Here is an 18,045-nt window from a genome sequence, read left to right as displayed (position 1 = left end):
CTGGTGAGGTGGAGTCCTCCCTGCCTTTATGAGCACGCCAGGCCCAGAAAGGCGAAGCCTGGGCTGCCTTCCTGGCCCAGCTGAGGGGAGGGGTCAGACAGCTGTAACTCAGGCCAGAGCTGGTGTTCCTCTTTCTTCTGGGTGTGTGCAGCTGTGAGGCCCCAAGAGCAGGGGTTGGAAACCCAGGAGAGGCCATGGCCTGGGTACCTCTGACCACCCTGCCCCGTGTAGAAGGCAACATCCCTGGAATGCTGTAGGAACCAGAGGCACTCTTCCTGCTATTTTATTCTTTCAGCTTTCGTCTTAGGCCCAAAAGCAAAGTGAAAATTGAGTCTGGGCTGACCCTTAACAACAGCAGGATTTAGTAGGGTAGATTTCAAATGAGACGTCTCCCAAAGTAGCCAGTCCAAGTTCCGGTGGCTGTCGTTCAGCTCATGGGAGCTTCATGGGGACACAGCCGACACAGGTGCAGGGCCCGAGTCCGCCCACCCAGCCTGGCGCTGAAACTCACTCGGGGGCTGAAGAGCCACACGTACACTATGTGGTTTAAGAGCACTTTATTATTGTTCTTAAGGCTACTTTTAAGTACAAAAAAAAGATGGCCTGCCAAACCTTTTTTTCTTCTTCCAGGAAAAACAGGCCACAGAGAATGGTATATTACAGATTTACACACGGAGAGACGCTCAGAGCGCACTGCAGGCGGCGTGGCTCTGGCAAGAACTTCACGGAGCCCTTCTTAGAGCGGGGAAGGGGGCTCTTTCTCAGTGAAATGTTTGGTTTTCTGCTGCCCCCTCTGCCCAAGGCCCCCTCCAGGGTACTGCCTATCCCAGATAGGTCAGTGCACCAGGGGACCGGCCACCAGCACCGCCGACCCTCCCAGAGTGACGCCCTTGTTCACTGACAGAGAGACCTGTCCCAGGAGTGTCCTCCACCGAGCCGGTCAGCAGTGGGTTGTTTTCCTGTTACGACGCTCAGTAGCCTGTAGCAATAACAAACTAGTGGCTATGAATGCAGATGCAGTGTTCTCATAGAATAACTGTGTTCCTGCACTTTTACAGACAAATCTACGACAAAAAAAAAGATCAACTTTTTTTTTCCCAAACAACAACAAAAAATGAATGATTACAATAGGAAAGGGAAAAATTAAATAGCTACATATCATTAACAAATTAATGTTCTTCCAAAAATACCTACAAATTTCTCTGTACATTCTTTACGCACAGCGTAATGATGGTCTTAAAATTACCTATATAAAAAAAGTGTTCTCAACGATTTTTCCTACAGAAAATATAGGGGCCTGAATGCCAAAGCTTGGAAGCCCAGTAGAGTGGGAGTGAAATGTGTGCGGGGCAAGGAGAAGGGCTTTTCTTTCCTCCACTTTTCAAAGGCCTGCAGCCACCCTGTGACTACAAGAGCCAGTCCTCCGACCTTTTCACCCAGTGCCAATTTCCAAAATTCAACAGCCAAACTGTAAAACCAGAGGTCGTGCAGTGTGCAGAGTCCACAAAGCCTTGCAGGTGAGGTGACCACACCCATGTCACCCGGTCAGGTGCCATCGTCGTGAGCCTCTGCTGGGCCAGGCGAACACAGCACACCCCAGGCGGAGGGGACAGAAACGCTCATTGACCAAAAAGGAGCAGCTGTGACCTCCACAGCTGTGTCTGTCATGCTTGCTTCATCTAATTTCTAGTTAGTAGCTATTAATATAGCAAATAATAAAATGCAGTAATAACAGTATAAAGTCAGAGGAATGTATACTGCCTTGGCCCCAGCGTACGAGGAAGCGTATAAAACACCGTATCACAGATTGTCAGTAATCTGCTGTTCAGCCAAGAGAGTTCAAAGGGAGCAGTTTCTGCATGTAGGGAAGCTGGAAGACACAAACCCCACCTCCCCTGGGAGCTTGTAACAAAGCAGACGGGGATGCAAAAATGCTGTCAGCCGGCAGCAAAACTCCAGCATCCCACACCGCAGCTGACCCACTGCTCATCACGAGGGCCTGCCAGGAGCTGGCCTCCCGCACTGCTTGTGAGTAAAGTGAATATCAAATACAAATCTTAGAGTACAACTGTACCAGCAGTAAGTATATCTAGGACTGTAACTGACAAAAATAAACTAATTCTGAAAAGAAGATAGTAAGTATTAAGGTTTTTGTTTACTGTCTATATAATTAATAGAAACCAGCTATTTTTTCTCCATTAAAACATGCATCACGTTTAAAGCACTATGGAATCCTCCAACCTCAGCTCTAGTCTAACAAACTGCAGTGTTCAGAGAAGGTAAAATGCCCGTGATTGGTAGAGTCTGCAGTCCAGTTGCAAGCACCTGAAATCTAGAGAGAGAAAGACCTATAACCTGTATGAGACTTCCCCTTCCAAAGCTGTATTGTCTAGATTAAAAAAAAAACAAAAACAGTAACAACAACAAACACACAAATGGTCAGAAATGTCATCCTTAAACCCTTTGTTTTTCAGCAGTTTGCCCTCAGAGTTCTGGCATCACACATAAAGTTGTCAGGCAACTTTAGTCCTCCTCCAATAGTGCAAATCAGACACGACAGTTCTCTTCAAGTATACACACGCACACACACGGACTGAACCAAACACGCCGTGGAAGCTGAGCCACACACACCTCAGTCTCAAGAAGCAAAGGAAAAAGCACAAAGCGTCTGAGTCACCAATTCATCATGGCTTGTGACTGAGAAAGCGCTGTGGAGTCCTGGCCCCGTCGGGGCGGCAGACCTGCATCAGAGGTTTCTTTGGTAACTGAGGCAGGAAGTAAGGATGCTACATTAGACAGATGTTCCACACGTAGTTCCTGCTATCATGTTTGAGGGCCCCCTTGTACGGATACCAAGCAAGTACAAAAACAGAACAAAAATCCCAACAACATGGTTTTTGTGAATAAACCATCCCTTCCCTTCCCCCCCCCCCCCCCCCATGAATTTTTTTTTTTTTTTTTTTTTTTAAAGTACTGACTGTTCAAAGCTCAGGCAAACCATGCAGATCCACGTGTTGTTGGAGGAGGCACTCCCTTCAGGAGACCACAGACGGGGAGTGACTGTGGCTGACCATGTGGGCAGAGGGGCTGGCGGACTGGCCCCTGCGAGAGGCGGACTCAGGGCTGCTGGACGCTCCGTCCTTGGCCGCTTTGATCTGGAGCCACGTGTCACCCAGAGCTTTGGCAAAGTGGTCGTCCACGGAGCCCGTGATGGACACAGAGTTGGGTGCCGGCTCGGGCTCCTTGTAATTCTTGCCCAGGCTCCTCCGGAAATGCTCCTCCACCACGGGGTCACAGGTGGTGGCAGCTGCAGGCAAGCAGGAAGGCAGTCAGACACAGGTGGCTGCAGACAGGCACGGGTGCAGCACCCTCCCTCGGGCAGCCCAGAGCTGGACTGGCTGCCACAGTCAGTGTGGGCTCTGCAAACAGAACCCACCTCCCCCGGCTAAGTCAGGCACTTGGGCAGGTCACTTCTCTGTAAAATGGTGATGTACCGACTGCACTGGGCCAGAGTCCAAGTTCAGAAAGAGAACGTGGCATTAAATTTAACAGTAGCTGCTGCCCTCCCTGAACTAGGGCATGAGATCCTGGAATTGTGGGGGGGCAGCGTGTTTCTCATGCCCTTCCCACCCAAGCCACGCACAACGCTAGGTGCACACTGGATGTGCTCAAAAAATACTTTTTCAACCTCAGCAATAGATGGGCTCAGGGGCGAGGGGTTTCAGCCAACAGCATGACAGAGAAGGGCTCTGCTGCTACTAGCACAGCTGTGACAGGTGAGGAGGCCCGGGACACTCACCGCTTGGTGGCCTCCGGTAGCTGGCAGGCCCGGGCGCGGCACAGCCGCTGTGCGCGATGGGGCAGTGCGAGAGGTTGCAGTTGCGGGCGCCAGCCGAGGCACAGGTGATCACGGAGGGCCGGTTCTGCGGGGAAGAGGGGTGTCAGTATGTGGAGACCCGCCTCAGTACCGGGCACTGCCCCTGGGGCCCTCCCCAGCACCCTTCAGGCTCTGTTCTGGAGCCCTTCCTGACCCCGTCTGCCACCTCCCACTTCAACACTGGAGTCCTGTTGCTAAACACGGCCAATCCACAGAGTGAGTGCAGCTCCAAGGGTGTGTGTAATGGTCCTTGGTCGTGGCTGTTTGGATCAGTGACAGTACAAAGGACAAAAGCTCAACTGTTGAGTTGGTCTGTCCCCCTCTCTCAAATCTGTTGAGACAAACACTGAGCATCCTGTGGAGGGCAGAGGGTTGCAGGAGGGACCTCGCTTCTCCCGGTAACGTCCCCAGAGCCCTTCCCATTGTGTCCACTGAGCCGCGGGTGTGCCTGGAGCCATCCAGGACACTTCAATACATGGCAATTAACTGGAAGCATTTTGCTTGAGCCAAAGCCAGCTCGAGTTGGCTTCAGTGATGACCTACAAATCAGGACAGAGAGGAAATGGAGGAAATACGCCTGAGTGTAGAACGGTACACGTCCCACCCCAGCCGGATCTGCCTTGCACACAGACTCACTCTCCTTCCCTGCCACTCCTACGCTGTCTGCCTGGCAGACTCCCCTTGTTCCTTCAAGCCCTGTTCAGATCTCTCTGTGAAGCCTTTCACTGGCTGCCCCCCGCTTCACTCCTGCTCCCCCAACCCACCAAGATTCAGCACGTGCATCGGTCTGTCCAGGTGCTCCTGTAAGACCACGCACACCAGGCAGTATGTCTGGCTCCCCAGCCTAGGTGCAGAACCTCGGACAGAAAATATGTGTGAACTAAACAGAACTTCCTCAGGTCCCCCCAGGAAAAGTATCTTGCAATATCCCTGAGGACAAGGTGGTGGAGTATGTGGGCTGAGTTCCAGGACAGCCAGTGAGGAGCTGGTTGAAATCACCCCACAGGGACCAAGGGTGACAGCAGTGTCAGCCAGAGGGATGCTGGGCTTTGTCCTTCCCAGCCAGCCCTTTCCATTCAAGTCAGAGCAGTAGCTGGTATAAAGACACAAAAGGCTTGCCTGCCAGACCTTCTCATGATAGAAAGTGATTGGGAATGGCGAAAATGGATTCTAGGATGAAAATGTGGATCCACAAGGATGAACTGGGATTAAACATAAGGGTCTGTACTTGGGTCTAACAAGAAATGACACACGCCAGGGTAGAGGGAGACGTGGCTTAGCAGCAGCAGACAAACCAAGAATTCAGGGTTTCTGAGTGGCGCAATACTTCCACAGTGGGACAGAGCTGCCCAGAGTTCGTGTTGCCTCCGTGGTGTGCACAGGTGGCAGCGCAGAGAACCTGGGCAGGTGGAGCTGGGCTGAATGTCCACGCTCTGCCTGTGGACAGGGCCTCAGGTGAGGGTCTTCACAGTGCTGAGCAGACAGGGTCGGAAAGGGGGTTGGGGACCGACAGATGAGGCCTGGAGCAGATCTCACACTGGCTGACCACAGAGGTCAAGCAGCAGCAAGAGAGCAAGATACCAAGACCTGGACATGCGCAGAGCCAGGAGGGAGGAGGGCCTGCCCCATCCAGCTCTCAGTGAGATGGCCAGGCCCTTCCCAAGCCTGGCTGGACCCATGACTTTGGGCTCAAGGAGACCCCCCAGGATCCTCCCAATAAAACTCCCTTTTGTGCTCAGCCGGCTTGTGCTTTGCAGCAAGCATGTCCTGAGCCACGCAGATGTGGGGAACTGGGGAGACGTTTCAAGCACGGGGAGGGGAATCAAGGAAGAGGAAGAAATGAGCTCGCTGTCCAGCGTTTATGTCAGTCTATCCAAAGCAGGAAAGGCCATTTCAGAAGAGAGTCTCTAGCACGGGACCAGCAGGGCAGGCTGGCCAACTGGTATCAGAACACCTTTAGGGCATCTCCTGACCTGAGCTGCAGCGAATCACCTTAACCGGTCACCTGCAGATGCGAAGATGTTCAGTGTCTGGGTATCCTCTCCTCCTCCCCACAAGCCAGGCTGCAGGGTGGCCCGTGAGCCCTCCTGGGACTGGCTGCACCACCCCCCGGCCCCCGCTGGAGTCAGACACCTCGCCCTTGCCTCTGTAGTGGAGTGCAGGCCGGGACTCGTCCACCTAGAACAGGCCAGGCCTCCAGATGGTGAGTGTTTATGGGATCTCGAGGCTCCCCTGCCCCACGCCCTTGTTTTCCAGATGGGGAAAATGAAGGCCAGAAACCCCCTGCTGGAAGTTACACCGCAGATTTATGGCAGGGCCAGGATGAGCCCTGTCACTAACCCCTTCACCCGCTACCCCACCCCCTGTGACTGTCCTCAGACAGAGGCTGCCCTGGGGGAGACAGCGCCCACCTGTCCTATCTGAAAGCAACCCCCAAGGCTGGCTGCACCAACACTTTTTTTTTTTTTTTTTTTTGAGACGAAGTCTCACTCTGTCGTCCAGGCTGGAGTGCGGTGACGCGATCTTGGCTCATTGCAAGCTCCGCCTTCCGGATTCTAGTGGTTCTGTCAGCCTCCCGAGCAGCTGGGATTACAGGCACCCACCACCACGCCTGGCTAATTTTTGTACTTTTAGTAAAGACAGGGTTTCACCATGTTGGCCAGGCCGGTCTCGAAATCCTGGCCTCAAGTGATCCGCCGCCTCGACCTCCCAAAGTGCTGGGATTACAGGTGTGAGCCACCGCACCCGGCCCTCGATGTGCGAAGCTTAACCCCATCCTGCCTCTCCTCACTGGCTGCTGCCCAAGGCCACCCTCTTGGTGTCTGTCTATCCTGAGCTGCCATCACAAACATGAAATGGGGGGACACTTTCTGCAGCCTCCCCATACATGCCCCTCAGGGAACTTTCCTGTCCCAAGTTCCCAGAGATCTGAGTCGCATTTTCTGCCACACAGAGGGAGGTTTCCACCATGTCCACCCACAGGGCTGCAGCATGCATTCTGCCCACCTGTGGACACAGAGCTTTGCTGTCACCCCAGGAAGAGCTACAGGATGACACCCAACAGACTCCTGGGAAGGGGCCTCAGAGCTGCTGGAGCACAGGCAACGTGGCTGCTTGGTGTCCTCAGCAGGGCGCTGGAGCCCAGCTGAGGTTCCAGTGCGTGGCCTCGGCCCCGCCACGCTGCCGCAGGAAGGAGCCCCACGAATGGCTACGACATGAATGACATGTGCTGACAGCAGCCACGGCAAGGAGGGCAGGATTGACCCCCTCTTCCCCACCAAGCCCAGCCTAAAGTGACAGCTCCGGTCGGGCCACTGTGCCCTTCCCAGGAAAATGGGCAGCTTGGGGTGCCCCATGGTCCCTGGCTTTGTCCTTGCTCCAGGCCCGGATCCTGTAAGGACACAGCTGGGGAGCTGAGGTTCTCCCTCCTAGGAAAGCTGCTCAGGAGCCCCAAGGCACGAGGAGGGGCCCTTGCCACATGAACGGGCAGCAAGGCCTGTTCCAGGTTGGAGAGAGGGAGACAGGCTAAAGAAATCAGGCCACTCTGTTCAGCAGTTCCGTTTCTGCAAAGCAACTGTGACCGAAACCAACTGCAAGATTCTCAAGAGCCTTGGAGAGTCAAGGAAATCATCATCTAAGAAAACACTAAGCCCGTCAAGGGCCCACCCTGACCCTGCGGGCAGAGACAGCCCGCGAGGCTCACAGTTACATCCCCCAGGTCACCAAGGGCCAGAGGCTGGACGTGGGTGCTCTGAGATTACAGCTGAATCCTCCCCTCCATTCCCCTGTCCTTCAGGGACTCCCCAACAGCCGTGGCAATGGCCAGAGAGCCAGGTTCCACCTGCACAGTTCAGGCCATGGCTCGTGGCATCATTACAAGGCCTGCTGAGCTTCACAAAGCAGAAAGGTCCACTGCCCACCCCCGGAGGCAGGGAGTGGGTCCCTGTGGGTCGCACTGCCCACACGCCTCTGCTGCTGCCCAGGCGCACACTCCTCTCTTCTCACATCCATTTCCCCAACTAGACTGGGAGCTCCCTGTGGCCATGACAGTGTCCACACAACCACCTCTGGCTGCCCAGAGCTCCACTCTGCAGAGGGCTGGGTAAATGGTGAGCACTAGTAAAACGCTGACATGAACAGCAGTGATAACCTGGCCCCAGGTTCCATCAGACACATCAGCGCTCTCTCCTCCAGACGAAAGCTGAGTGTGCTGAGAACGACGACTGCATCTTGCTGGACTGGCTTCTGGCACCCGCTGGCACACAATAGGGGTCTATGCCATTTTGTTAAATGAATGAATCAAACAAACAGGATTACAATGTCAGACTCCAAGGCAAGATGGGCAACTGTTCTCAGCTTCACCGGGATTCCCAAGCACCAGAAGCACCTCTCCCAACTCCCAGGGCCTCCCCAACCCGCAGTTCCAACAGACCCCATCAGAGACAGACACCAGGCAGTGCTGCTTGAGGGAAGCCGCCGGGGGTGCCGCAAGGACACGGAGGCTCTCGCAGTTGAATGCACGGAGCCTGGAGGCACCCCTCGGGGCACAGCACCCTCCTCTCTGTCAGTCTTAGCAAATGCTGACTAGTGACTAAGGAGCTGTTAGGTCGCACTGCCCGGAGGTTCAGAGAGCTCCAGCAGCGATTCCAAGCCTTCTCAATGCTGCTGCCTTCCCACACACACTTCCCCAGGAACCCCGTTTTTAAAAAGATTTGTTTCTACCAAGCAAACGGTGTTTATTATGTAATCATTTAATTTCCTATATTCCTTTAATAGAAAAAACTCCCTATGTACCCATCATAGGCTTCTGACCAGCATGGGCTCACAACCCTGCGGCCATCAACTGTGCAGGACCCCAGCCCAAGGCAAAGCAGCCTGACATTTCCCTTCATCTGCGTGACCTTCTCAAGGAGAAACGGAGGACCCCCCTGAGGATGATGACATTGATCCTAAGAGAATCAGGCCTGCCACAGAAGACTGCTGAAGAAAACGTCAGTACACCACCCTGTACCGTGGCAGGAGAGAGATGAAGCCCCAGTGACATGCACCTTGCCCAAGGCCACGAGTGCTAAGATGCGAGGTCCGGGCAGGTCTGGGCAGGAAGTAAAAGCAGAAGAGGACTCCTGTTCTGCTGTCCCTTGTCCCAAGTGCAGAACGGAGGCGAAGGGTGGCATCCCTTACCACCTCTCTCCCTCACCACCGCCCTCGGGGTCCTCTGCCCAGGACTCTGCATCCAGCTCAGTCCCCCAGCCCCTGAACTCCCCCTGCCACCCTCCCAGACAGAGGCCCACCTGCTGCCGCTCCCCCGGGGTCAGTGTGGGCGAGAGGCCGGCCGGCCTGCTGGCGTCCAGGCTGTTCTTGGTCAGTGCGAGGGGCTGCTCCAGGCCGAGGCTGGGGAGGGACGTGTACAGGTGGCTGCCGTGCAGGCTCATGGTGGGGGCCACGGCGCGTTCGATGGGGCTGCGGCTCCGCTCCCGGGGGTCTTTGCGGCAGTCGCCATTGGCAGTCTTGTTCCTGAAAAAGAGGAGTGAGCGTTCAGAGGGGAATCCCTGGCATTTTCTGAAAGGCAAAGGGGACAGTGACTGTGTGCCAGGCACTCTGTGTTGCTTATTTAATTTTTTACCCTGAAGCTCAGGTCGTGTGGCTGGGCAGCATGAGGAGGAGCCGGCTACCAGCCCGGGTCAGCCTGACCCCAAAGCCCCTGGGTGCCGGGGAGGCTGCTGCCAGCGGAGTCCAAAGTCAGCTCCATAGAAGATGGAGCCCCCGACCCGGCGGCGTCCTCTGCCCAACTCTCTGTTCACTTCTACAATAATCTCCACCCCCTCGGAGCCTGGGGAGCTGGAGGCCAAGCTGGTTTGATAAGGACCTGCCATGTGGACAGGACGGGGACACTGACAATGATCCAGTCACCGGCTGTGTCCTACATGCCGGGCCTAGTCTAAGCCTCCACAGTACTGCTCAGCCCATCTTCCTAACAGCACCAAGCAGGCAATGCCTCCACCACCCCCTGTCCAGACGAGAACCCCGAGACTCAGCTCAGGCTCCTGGCTGACACGTGGTGACGTCTGCTCTGGTGCTCCCGGGATGCCGCAGGGAGCCAGCGCGCAGCTCGCTCATCCAGGACACACGAGCAAGAGTGACCTGCGTCCAGAAGGTCCATCACTAGCCCTGGCCATGTGCTGAGCTCTCAGGCGATGCCACGTGGAATCCAGGTGAGACAGTCAGCGCCGCCTCCATCCGATGTGTCAGTCCGAAGGCAGTGTTACATGTCGCATCTATCAGGCACTGGCCCCACGCAGGTAAGGCGCGGCCAGCCCCGGTCCACCCTCCACACTTTATTCCAGGGGTCCCACAGTGGCATCTGCCTTGGGTCTTGCCTCTTGAATCCACCACATTCTCCGCTGACAGAGTAATCTTTTTCCATAACTAATGAGCTGGTCTTTTAAAGAAAAATGTGATGAATCATGATTTGAGTGAATTTTCTTTAAGAAATACAAATTATTTTCAGAGTCTGCAAGTAGTCACCTGTCTTAACTAGCAGAAAAGCCTGGGCCTGCCCTGGTGAAGCAGCAGCCACAGCCCCCATCCTGGACTGGCTGAGTATGTTACACACACACACTGAAGATGTTACACACACACACTGAATGTTACACACAATGTTACGCATGCACACAGAATGTTACACACTGAATACGTTACACACATGCACGCACACACTGAATATGTTACATAAAGCACACACACTGTTACACACACACATGCACGCACCACACACACACATGCATGTGACAGGCATACCTCTCTGAAACTGTCGATTAACTTCAGTTGTAAGAACACAGAGCCATCACATGCACCCTGTACCCTGACTCCCCGGATGGTGGCATCTTGTAAAAGTACAATACAATATCACAACCAGGATAAGACAACTACCAACCTTATTCAGATTTCCTGTTTTGCCTGTATCCATCCCAGAGCAATCTCTTTATAAAGCAAATCCAACCACATCCAGCCCTTAGTTAATGTTTTTAGCAGCTCAGCACGGGCCTTGGTAGCCTCTGGGCCTGACCACCTTCCCATCCTCATCTCTGGCTCCAAGCCTCCAAATGTTGTGCTCTGTAGTTTCAACCGTCTACTTGCCATTCCTCAAATAAGACGCAGCCACTCTGCCTCTGTGGCTGTGTACAGGCAGTGCCGCTCTAGCCTCCCTCCTCTCCCTGTCCTGCACTGCCAACCACAGCTGCAGCATAAAATCCCAAAGTGCCCCGTGCAAACCTTTAATATAGAACCCATCACCCACTGTCAATGATCTCTTCATCTATGCACCTGCCCCTCCTCACATTACCTCGCCCCTCCTATCTCATTACCCTTGCTACCATGGGCTCACAGAGAGAGACTTAACAAGTCAATGAAGAGAAACAGTGCATGGGTGACTGGGTAAGAAAGGCAGGTATCGTGGAGTGGAGCTGTGGATGGGCAGAATCATGGAGAGCTGGAGGGCTGAGGAGTCAACTGGAGGTGCGTTCAAGCCTTCAGATGGACTCTGCAGCCCAATCAGTGAGCTGTTAAGGGCTGAGCAGGAGAAGCACCAGAGGGGGCCTGAGTGCAGCCTCGGCTGTGATGTTGTGATGTCATTCTGTGCCATCTCTAGCAGGGGCACGTGCTCGGCTTGCCACTCAGTGCCCCAAGGCGTTCCGAGCCTCGGCGTCTCCATGTAACCATGTGGTCATAGTAAGATCCACCCAGAGGACTCTAAACGGGGAACAAACAGCACACAAACCAAAATCAGGGAGTGCCAAGAGGACCCAGTCAGCCCTAAACCAAAACCATCACAGCGGCGCACTGCAGCCCTCAGTGAGCGCCAAGAGAACCCTGTCAGCCCTGAACCGAGTGTATTGATTATAGGGTGATTAGCTGTACAAGACCCCGTATTCGTTTAAGGGTTTTTTTCCTTCCTTTTATTCTCTGGCTGATGATACAGAATGTCTTAAAAGCAATTAAGGAATAAACGTTCAGCCCATTAAGACAACCATGGAAGAGAATGTTCTGGCCAGAGCCTAGACAGTAGGTTCCATCAACACCACACACATCCTGGCAATTTTCAAAACATTAAAATACTAAAAACCTTAATACTGAAACCAGCCTGTCCATAATGTCGCTGTCCGCGGCAGTTCAGAAGACAGCACAGGTTTCTGCAATGAATGCCTCAAGGGTTACAATCCCAGACACTGACATCATCAGAGGATCTTCCACGGAACGGACATCAAGCCAAGCAGGCCTGAGATCTGCTGGCTTCTACCCTAAACGGGGCTTGGTTCCCCAATACTCAATTCATCTGTGTCACCGCACATCCTCATCTTCAGGGTCCCGCTCCCTTCCAAATTCAGATAAACACACAATTTCATTGTTAACGACATGAGTGAATGGCTTCTCTCCTCCTCACTGATACTTCCACGGGCCACTTCACGAAGTGCACAGACCTGGGGGCTCACGTCACGGATTCAGGAGCGCCTCAGACATGGTATGCCTCTGAATTTAGACTTCCGTTCACTCAGCCAGTGCCAGCTGAGTCTCTGTTCTGTGGAGGTTACAGAAAGGAAGCCACAGCCCTGCCTTCTCACGGGCTTACAATCTAGCAGGGACAGAAGGGCCCGGGAGGGGCTGCAGCTCCCAAGTGACGGCTCTGGCTCCAGGCGAGGTCCGAGGATAAAGACAGAAGTCCAGGGATAAAGACACCCCCGGGTGGCAAGGAGGAGCAGCCTAAAGCTCAGGCCGCGTCTGCCCATGTCCAAAGCCAAGGTCGGGGCACATAAGGCATTGCCCACCCCTCGCACCTTATGTCCTAGGGGCACGGCACAGTCACATGGAAGACTCAGCGGCGCCTCAGGAAATCCAAGCATGACTTGGAGACCACATCACAGAGGAGAGGGGTGCCAGGGCCGCCAGCTGCCAGGGCAGAGGTAAGGACAGGGCAGCCCCGCACCTAAATCCACCATCTGTGCTGCCATAGCCCCACTGCGCGCCTACCCTACGCAGGGCAGCGGGGAGAAGGGGACTTCCAGGCGCACTAACTGGAAAGAGGGTCCATGGAACACAGCACAGTGGGCACTACGGGTCAGACAAAGACGCTGAAAACAGCGAGAAAAGGCCCAGAGAACTGGCTGGTTAATTTTAGTAAAATTATACATTACTCACATTTCCAGCTCATTTTCCTGGTTCCCGGAGCTTCAAGACAGACATTGTTTTCTAGGCCCTGCTCCCCCCGGTGAATCACCTCCCAGCCACTGCTTCCCAGGCGTCATGTGCTCCCCAGGACGGCAGAAAACCACATGCATCCTGCCCGGGAGATGGGAGTCACCTCTGCTCCTGGTCAGGACTGTGCCCGAGAGCGCCCACTGCATCCCCGCGAGCACCCAAAGGACTCCGACTGGCTCCGTGCCAGGCCCATCGGAGCCACTGAGGCTGCACGGCACCTGGCCCTGACCCGGGCCTCATCCCCATCCTAGGCAGGTACTTCCACTGCCAGCTGCCCACGGACAGAAAGATGGAAAGAGGAGGGGGGGAAAGAGAGGCCTACGACACTATCATCTAGGACAGAGTTTTCTGAGGACTGAAGGCCACATGCTCTCTAAGCTGAGAAACCAAGAATGTGTATCATATTTGGGGAAAAGTAAACCAGATTCCAAGCAGTGACACTGAAAGAATCCATCACGTGAAAAAAGTGCACTGCATGTTTGATACTCATTAAAATGAGCTTCCCGCCCTCCAACAAACGCGCTCCAGGATGCTCAGCCCCCAGCCCCATCACCTGACGTTCTGAGCCTGCACTGCGCTTCATTCACCACAGACCGCCGCGAGCTACACTGATCTGAGTTCTTCTGCTTGAGGAGGGGGTATGGGTACAAGACATTTTGAGGATATATTCTGGGGTCCCCAAAGGCCCCTGGGCACCATGGCAGGGCAGGTGCTCCCACCCGGTGACAGAGATGAGGCCCAGGGCAGCCTTGGGCCCTGGCCTCCCACAAAACACCATCCTGAGGCAGCAAAGCAGCCCATCCCTATGCCAGGCGGTGCCTGGCAGAAGTAGACTGAAGGCTGTGCAGAGACATCCCCCAAGTACCAGAGTCCAGCCGGAGACAGAGATTCGAAGGAGGGGCCAGCAGTGGGCCAGTGAGTGGGCCGGGACACAGCCCCATCTCCAGCCCTTTCGTCCTCTCCCTCCCACCGCAGCAGTTACAGGAGAATCTGACCTCTGAGAACTGGCAGGACAGCCGGATGCCCACACAGTCTTAACACATCATAATGAGGTTGCTGGCTGGGCATGGTGGCACGCACCTGTGGTCCCAGCTACCTGGAGGCTGAGGTGGGAGGATCGCTTGGGCCCAGGAAGTGGAGGCTACAGCGAGTCATGGTCACGCCACTGCACTTTAGCCTGGGTGACAGAGCAAGACCCTGTCTTTAAATAAGTAAGATTGCTAGCACATCTTTAATCTTAAAAAGCTTCCTCAGAAAACAGACTTAATGCCACTGAATGGTGCCCTTAAACCTGGTGAAAGTGGTCAGCTGTATGCTCTGCTAATTTTTTTTTTTTTTTTTTTTTTTTTTTTTTTTGAGGTGGAGTCTCCCTCTGTCACCCAGGCTGGAGTGCAGTGGCCAGATCTCGGCTCACTGCAAGCTCCGCCTCCCGGGTTCACGTCATTCTCCTGCCTCAGCCTCCCGAGTAGCTGGGACTACAGGCGCCCACCACCTCGCCCGGCTAGTTTTTTGTATTTTTTTAGTAGAAACGGGGTTTCACTGTGTTAGCCAGGATGGTCTCGATCTCCTGACCTCGTGATCCGCCCGTCTCGGCCTCCCAAAGTGCTGGGATTACAGGCTTGAGCCACCGCGCCCGGCCTGCTCTGCTAATTTACCACAACTTTTTAAATAATAAAATTTTACATGAATACTATAGAAAGAACTTCCTCCCAACCTTTACCTGCTGCCCCCTGGGGTTTCTGTTGTGTACAGGGCAGGTCAGCCCATTCCAGTTTTACAGAAGAGATGGCCAAGGTGGAGAAGATGAAGGCTTTGCCCAGACAGGCCGCCCACCACAGACACCAGCCCTGTGGCATGTCGTCACACCAGGACCACCAAGAGACTCTCCATCACCTCCCAGCTCCATCCCAAGCTTCCAGGAGGCCTTTCCCACTCACCAGCACCATTTCCACCCACCTTCCCGCCCCAACTACGGAGCCGCAGGGAAGGAGCAGTGCGGAGATGCCGGCTGCCAAGGCCTGTCCCCAGACAGTCCCGCCTAGCTGGCTTTCTCAGTCAGTAAGCGCCTGAGGCACAGCTCCCAGGGGACCCTGATCCCTGGCTGGACCGTGCACTCCTGGGAGGGCTGACACTGCAGCCCCCACGTCCTAATCTCCTTGGCTCCACACGGGTGATCACATACCAGATGTTCTAATAACTGTCCATAGAGTAAATGAATCATTAAGGTACACATAGTATGTGTGAGTCCAGTTAACAGCATTTGTGGCAAATGACAAGGGAGTTAAGGAGATTTCGGAGAAAATGACTGGTGGAAAAGACTTTTCTCCGACAAAGCAGAATTTAGGGAACATTTAAATGTTGGGCATAAACAGTGGTGAGATGTCTTCTCCCTTCAGTTCCTTCCTCCAACTTCTGTTGTCCTCCTCACCTCCTCCCTGCTTCTACATGTCCCCAGGCTCATCCAAAGCACCGCACAACACACACACAGGAAGGACTCATCACCGTGGCTTCTCTCCCCTTGTGAGTGGGAGAGTTCACTGCTTCCCAGCGAGCAACAAGGTGCCTGGGTGTGTCCCCGAGACATCCTGGTCAAGCCGCGTCACTCCTCTGCCAATTTTAGACGGGAAGCGGGGGAGGTGGTTGCAAAGGAAGGCCTGGGTGAGACGATGTTTGCAGAGGTGGCGGAGACCAAGGCAGAGACACCCTCCTAGGTACAAACGGCAAGAAGTGTGTCGTGGGCAGGAAAAAGTTGGGAAGATACCAACATTCGGACTGTCCTGAAGACAGAGATGACCCTGAGGCTCCTGGCTTCAACAGCGGGGCCCACCCTCGCCAGCAGGGACAAGGGCAGAGACTGTCTCTGCCTTCTATGCATCAGCAACTACTGCCATAGCTTAACATTGTTTAATAACTGAGAAAAAGCCACCAAAAAGTCAAGGGAATCAAACACGAGTGTGAATGCTGCCACAGCCAGCATGGCTGCCACAGCCGTCCGCCCACAGAACGTCTCCCCCATTAATTCTCCACAAAGGGGCCAGGCGCAGCGACTCATGCCTGTAATCCCAGCACTTTGGGAGGCCAAGGTAGGTGGACTGCATAGGCCCAGGAGTTCGAGACCGGCCTGGGCAACATGGCGAAATCCCGTCTCCCCAAAAAATATAAAAATTAGCTGGGCATGGTGGTAGGAGCCTGCAATCCCAGCTACTCGGGAGGATGGCTGGAGCCCGGGGGGAAGTTAAGGCTACAGTGAGCCATGACAGAGCCACTGCACTGCAGCCTGGGCAACAGGGTGAGACCCTGCCTCAGAAAATAAAAATAAAATACTCCCCACAAAGGTAGTGTCCCTCTTTTGGCTGGTTCAGATTTCAGAAATCGACTCCATGGACCAGGCAACACAGGACTCATTTGCTCCATCTATCACGAGACAGCTGTGAGAACCGTATTGGCCGGGCACAGTGGCTCACACCTGTAATCCCACCACTTTGGGAGGATGAAGTTAGCAGATGGCTTTAGCCTAGGAATTCAAGACCAGCCTGGGAAACATGGCAAAACCCTGTCTCTACTAAAAATAGAAAAATTATCTGGGCGTGGTGTCACATACCTGCGGCCCCAGCTACTCTGGAGGCTGAGGTGGGAGATCACCTGAGCCCAGGAGGTGGAGGTTGCAGTGAGCTGAGATCTGCACCACTGTATTCCAGCCCAAGTGACAGAGTGAGACCCTGTCTCAGAAAAAGAGCTGGGGACTCTCTGAGTAAGTGATTGATGTTGACTATCTTTATTATCATCCGCTCTCATCTACTGAAGGACATGCCCAATCATATGCTAGGCCTTATCTTAGTAAATTCACTGCCCCGCTGCAAAATAAGCGTCATCTCCATTTTACAAATAAATAAACTGAGCTTCAGAGAGGCTAAGTAACTTTTCAAAGTTTACAAAACTAGTAAAACAATTCCAATATATATTGGACTGGCTCCAAAGCCTTTCCATTTTCCAGGAGAGAGGAAAATACAAAGACCTGTGTACCTACTACTCAGAACTAGCAAATGAAAATGCGCTCTCATATTTGCTTCGGGCCTTTTCTTTCCTCTGGCCATGATGAAAGCAGCAGAACATGCAGACGCATGAGGTCCCTGCTGCAGGCCCTTCTCAGTCCCATTCCCCTCTCTTCATCCCCAGGGGCATCCTGTTTTGTATTTGGTGCCTCCTGCTACCTGGCTGTCGTCCTCTGGCCACCCGTGGATGTGTCTGGAAGCACACATCCGTAGCATGCTTCCCACTCCAGCATGCCAGGACACTGTGTGTCTTGTACAATTGTGTCTTTCCCTCGTGTGGTCTTGAGCTCTACCCACGTTCCAACACAGAGACCTGGCTTATCCATGATATTGCCTGCTCTGTGGTATTCCTCCATACAAATACACCACTGCATATGTACCCGTTCCTTTACTGACCCCCCAGTGCCTGGGCACTCTTTGGTTTTTTCCTTATGAAAATGGCCCCCATAGGCCAGGCGCAGTGGCTCACACCCGTAATCCCAGCACTCTGGGAGGCCGAGGCAGGTGGATCACCTGAGGTCAGGAGTTTGAGACCAGCCTGACCAACATGGTGAAACCCTCTCTACTAAAAATACAAAAATTAGGTGGGCTTGGTGGTGGGCGCCTGTAATCCCAGCTACTCCAGAGGCTGAGGCAGGAGAATCACCTGAACCTGGATGTGGAGGTTGCAGTGAGCCAAGATTGAGCCATTGCACTCCAACCTAGGCAACACAGCAAGACTCCATCTCAAAAAAACAAACAAACAAAAAAAACAACAAAAGAAAAACGAAGGGAGGGAGGGAGGGAAGGGAAGGAAGGGGAAGGAGGGAAGGGAAGGGAGGGAAGGGGGGAAGGGGAGGGGAGGGGGGAGGGAGGGAGAGAGGG

General features: G+C 53.9%; 2 protein-coding genes across 7 annotated transcripts in view; one reads left to right on the top strand and one right to left on the bottom strand.

Moving 5' to 3' along the window:
• The window catches only part of ATG7 (autophagy related 7), a 278,547-nt gene extending 269,455 nt beyond the window's left edge, over positions 1-9,092 (top strand). Inside the window, exon 18 of the mRNA XM_025374538.1 lies at positions 8,654-9,092. Within this exon, the coding sequence (XP_025230323.1) occupies positions 8,654-8,680 (27 nt within the window). The 3' untranslated portion in view covers positions 8,681-9,092. The remainder of the gene's footprint in view (positions 1-8,653) is intronic.
• Positions 543-18,045, bottom strand: part of VGLL4 (vestigial like family member 4) — a 162,315-nt gene continuing 144,812 nt past the window's right edge. For 5 of the 6 annotated variants that reach the window (XM_025374554.1, XM_025374559.1, XM_025374545.1 and 2 more), the window contains 3 exons: positions 9,169-9,391; positions 3,800-3,923; positions 543-3,307 (listed from right to left, as the gene is read on the bottom strand). In XM_025374554.1, the coding sequence (XP_025230339.1) occupies positions 3,036-3,307; positions 3,800-3,923; positions 9,169-9,391 (619 nt within the window). In that variant the 3' untranslated portion in view covers positions 543-3,035. Of the gene's footprint in view, positions 3,308-3,799; positions 3,924-9,168; positions 9,392-13,069; positions 13,390-18,045 lie in introns of those variants that run through there. The other variant, XM_025374577.1, reaches the window with a different exon arrangement.

This window comes from Theropithecus gelada, chromosome 2, assembly GCF_003255815.1.
Source record: "Theropithecus gelada isolate Dixy chromosome 2, Tgel_1.0, whole genome shotgun sequence".
NCBI classification, from domain to species: Eukaryota; Metazoa; Chordata; class Mammalia; order Primates; family Cercopithecidae; genus Theropithecus; species Theropithecus gelada.
This window is presented reverse-complemented; position numbering and strand designations above follow the sequence as displayed.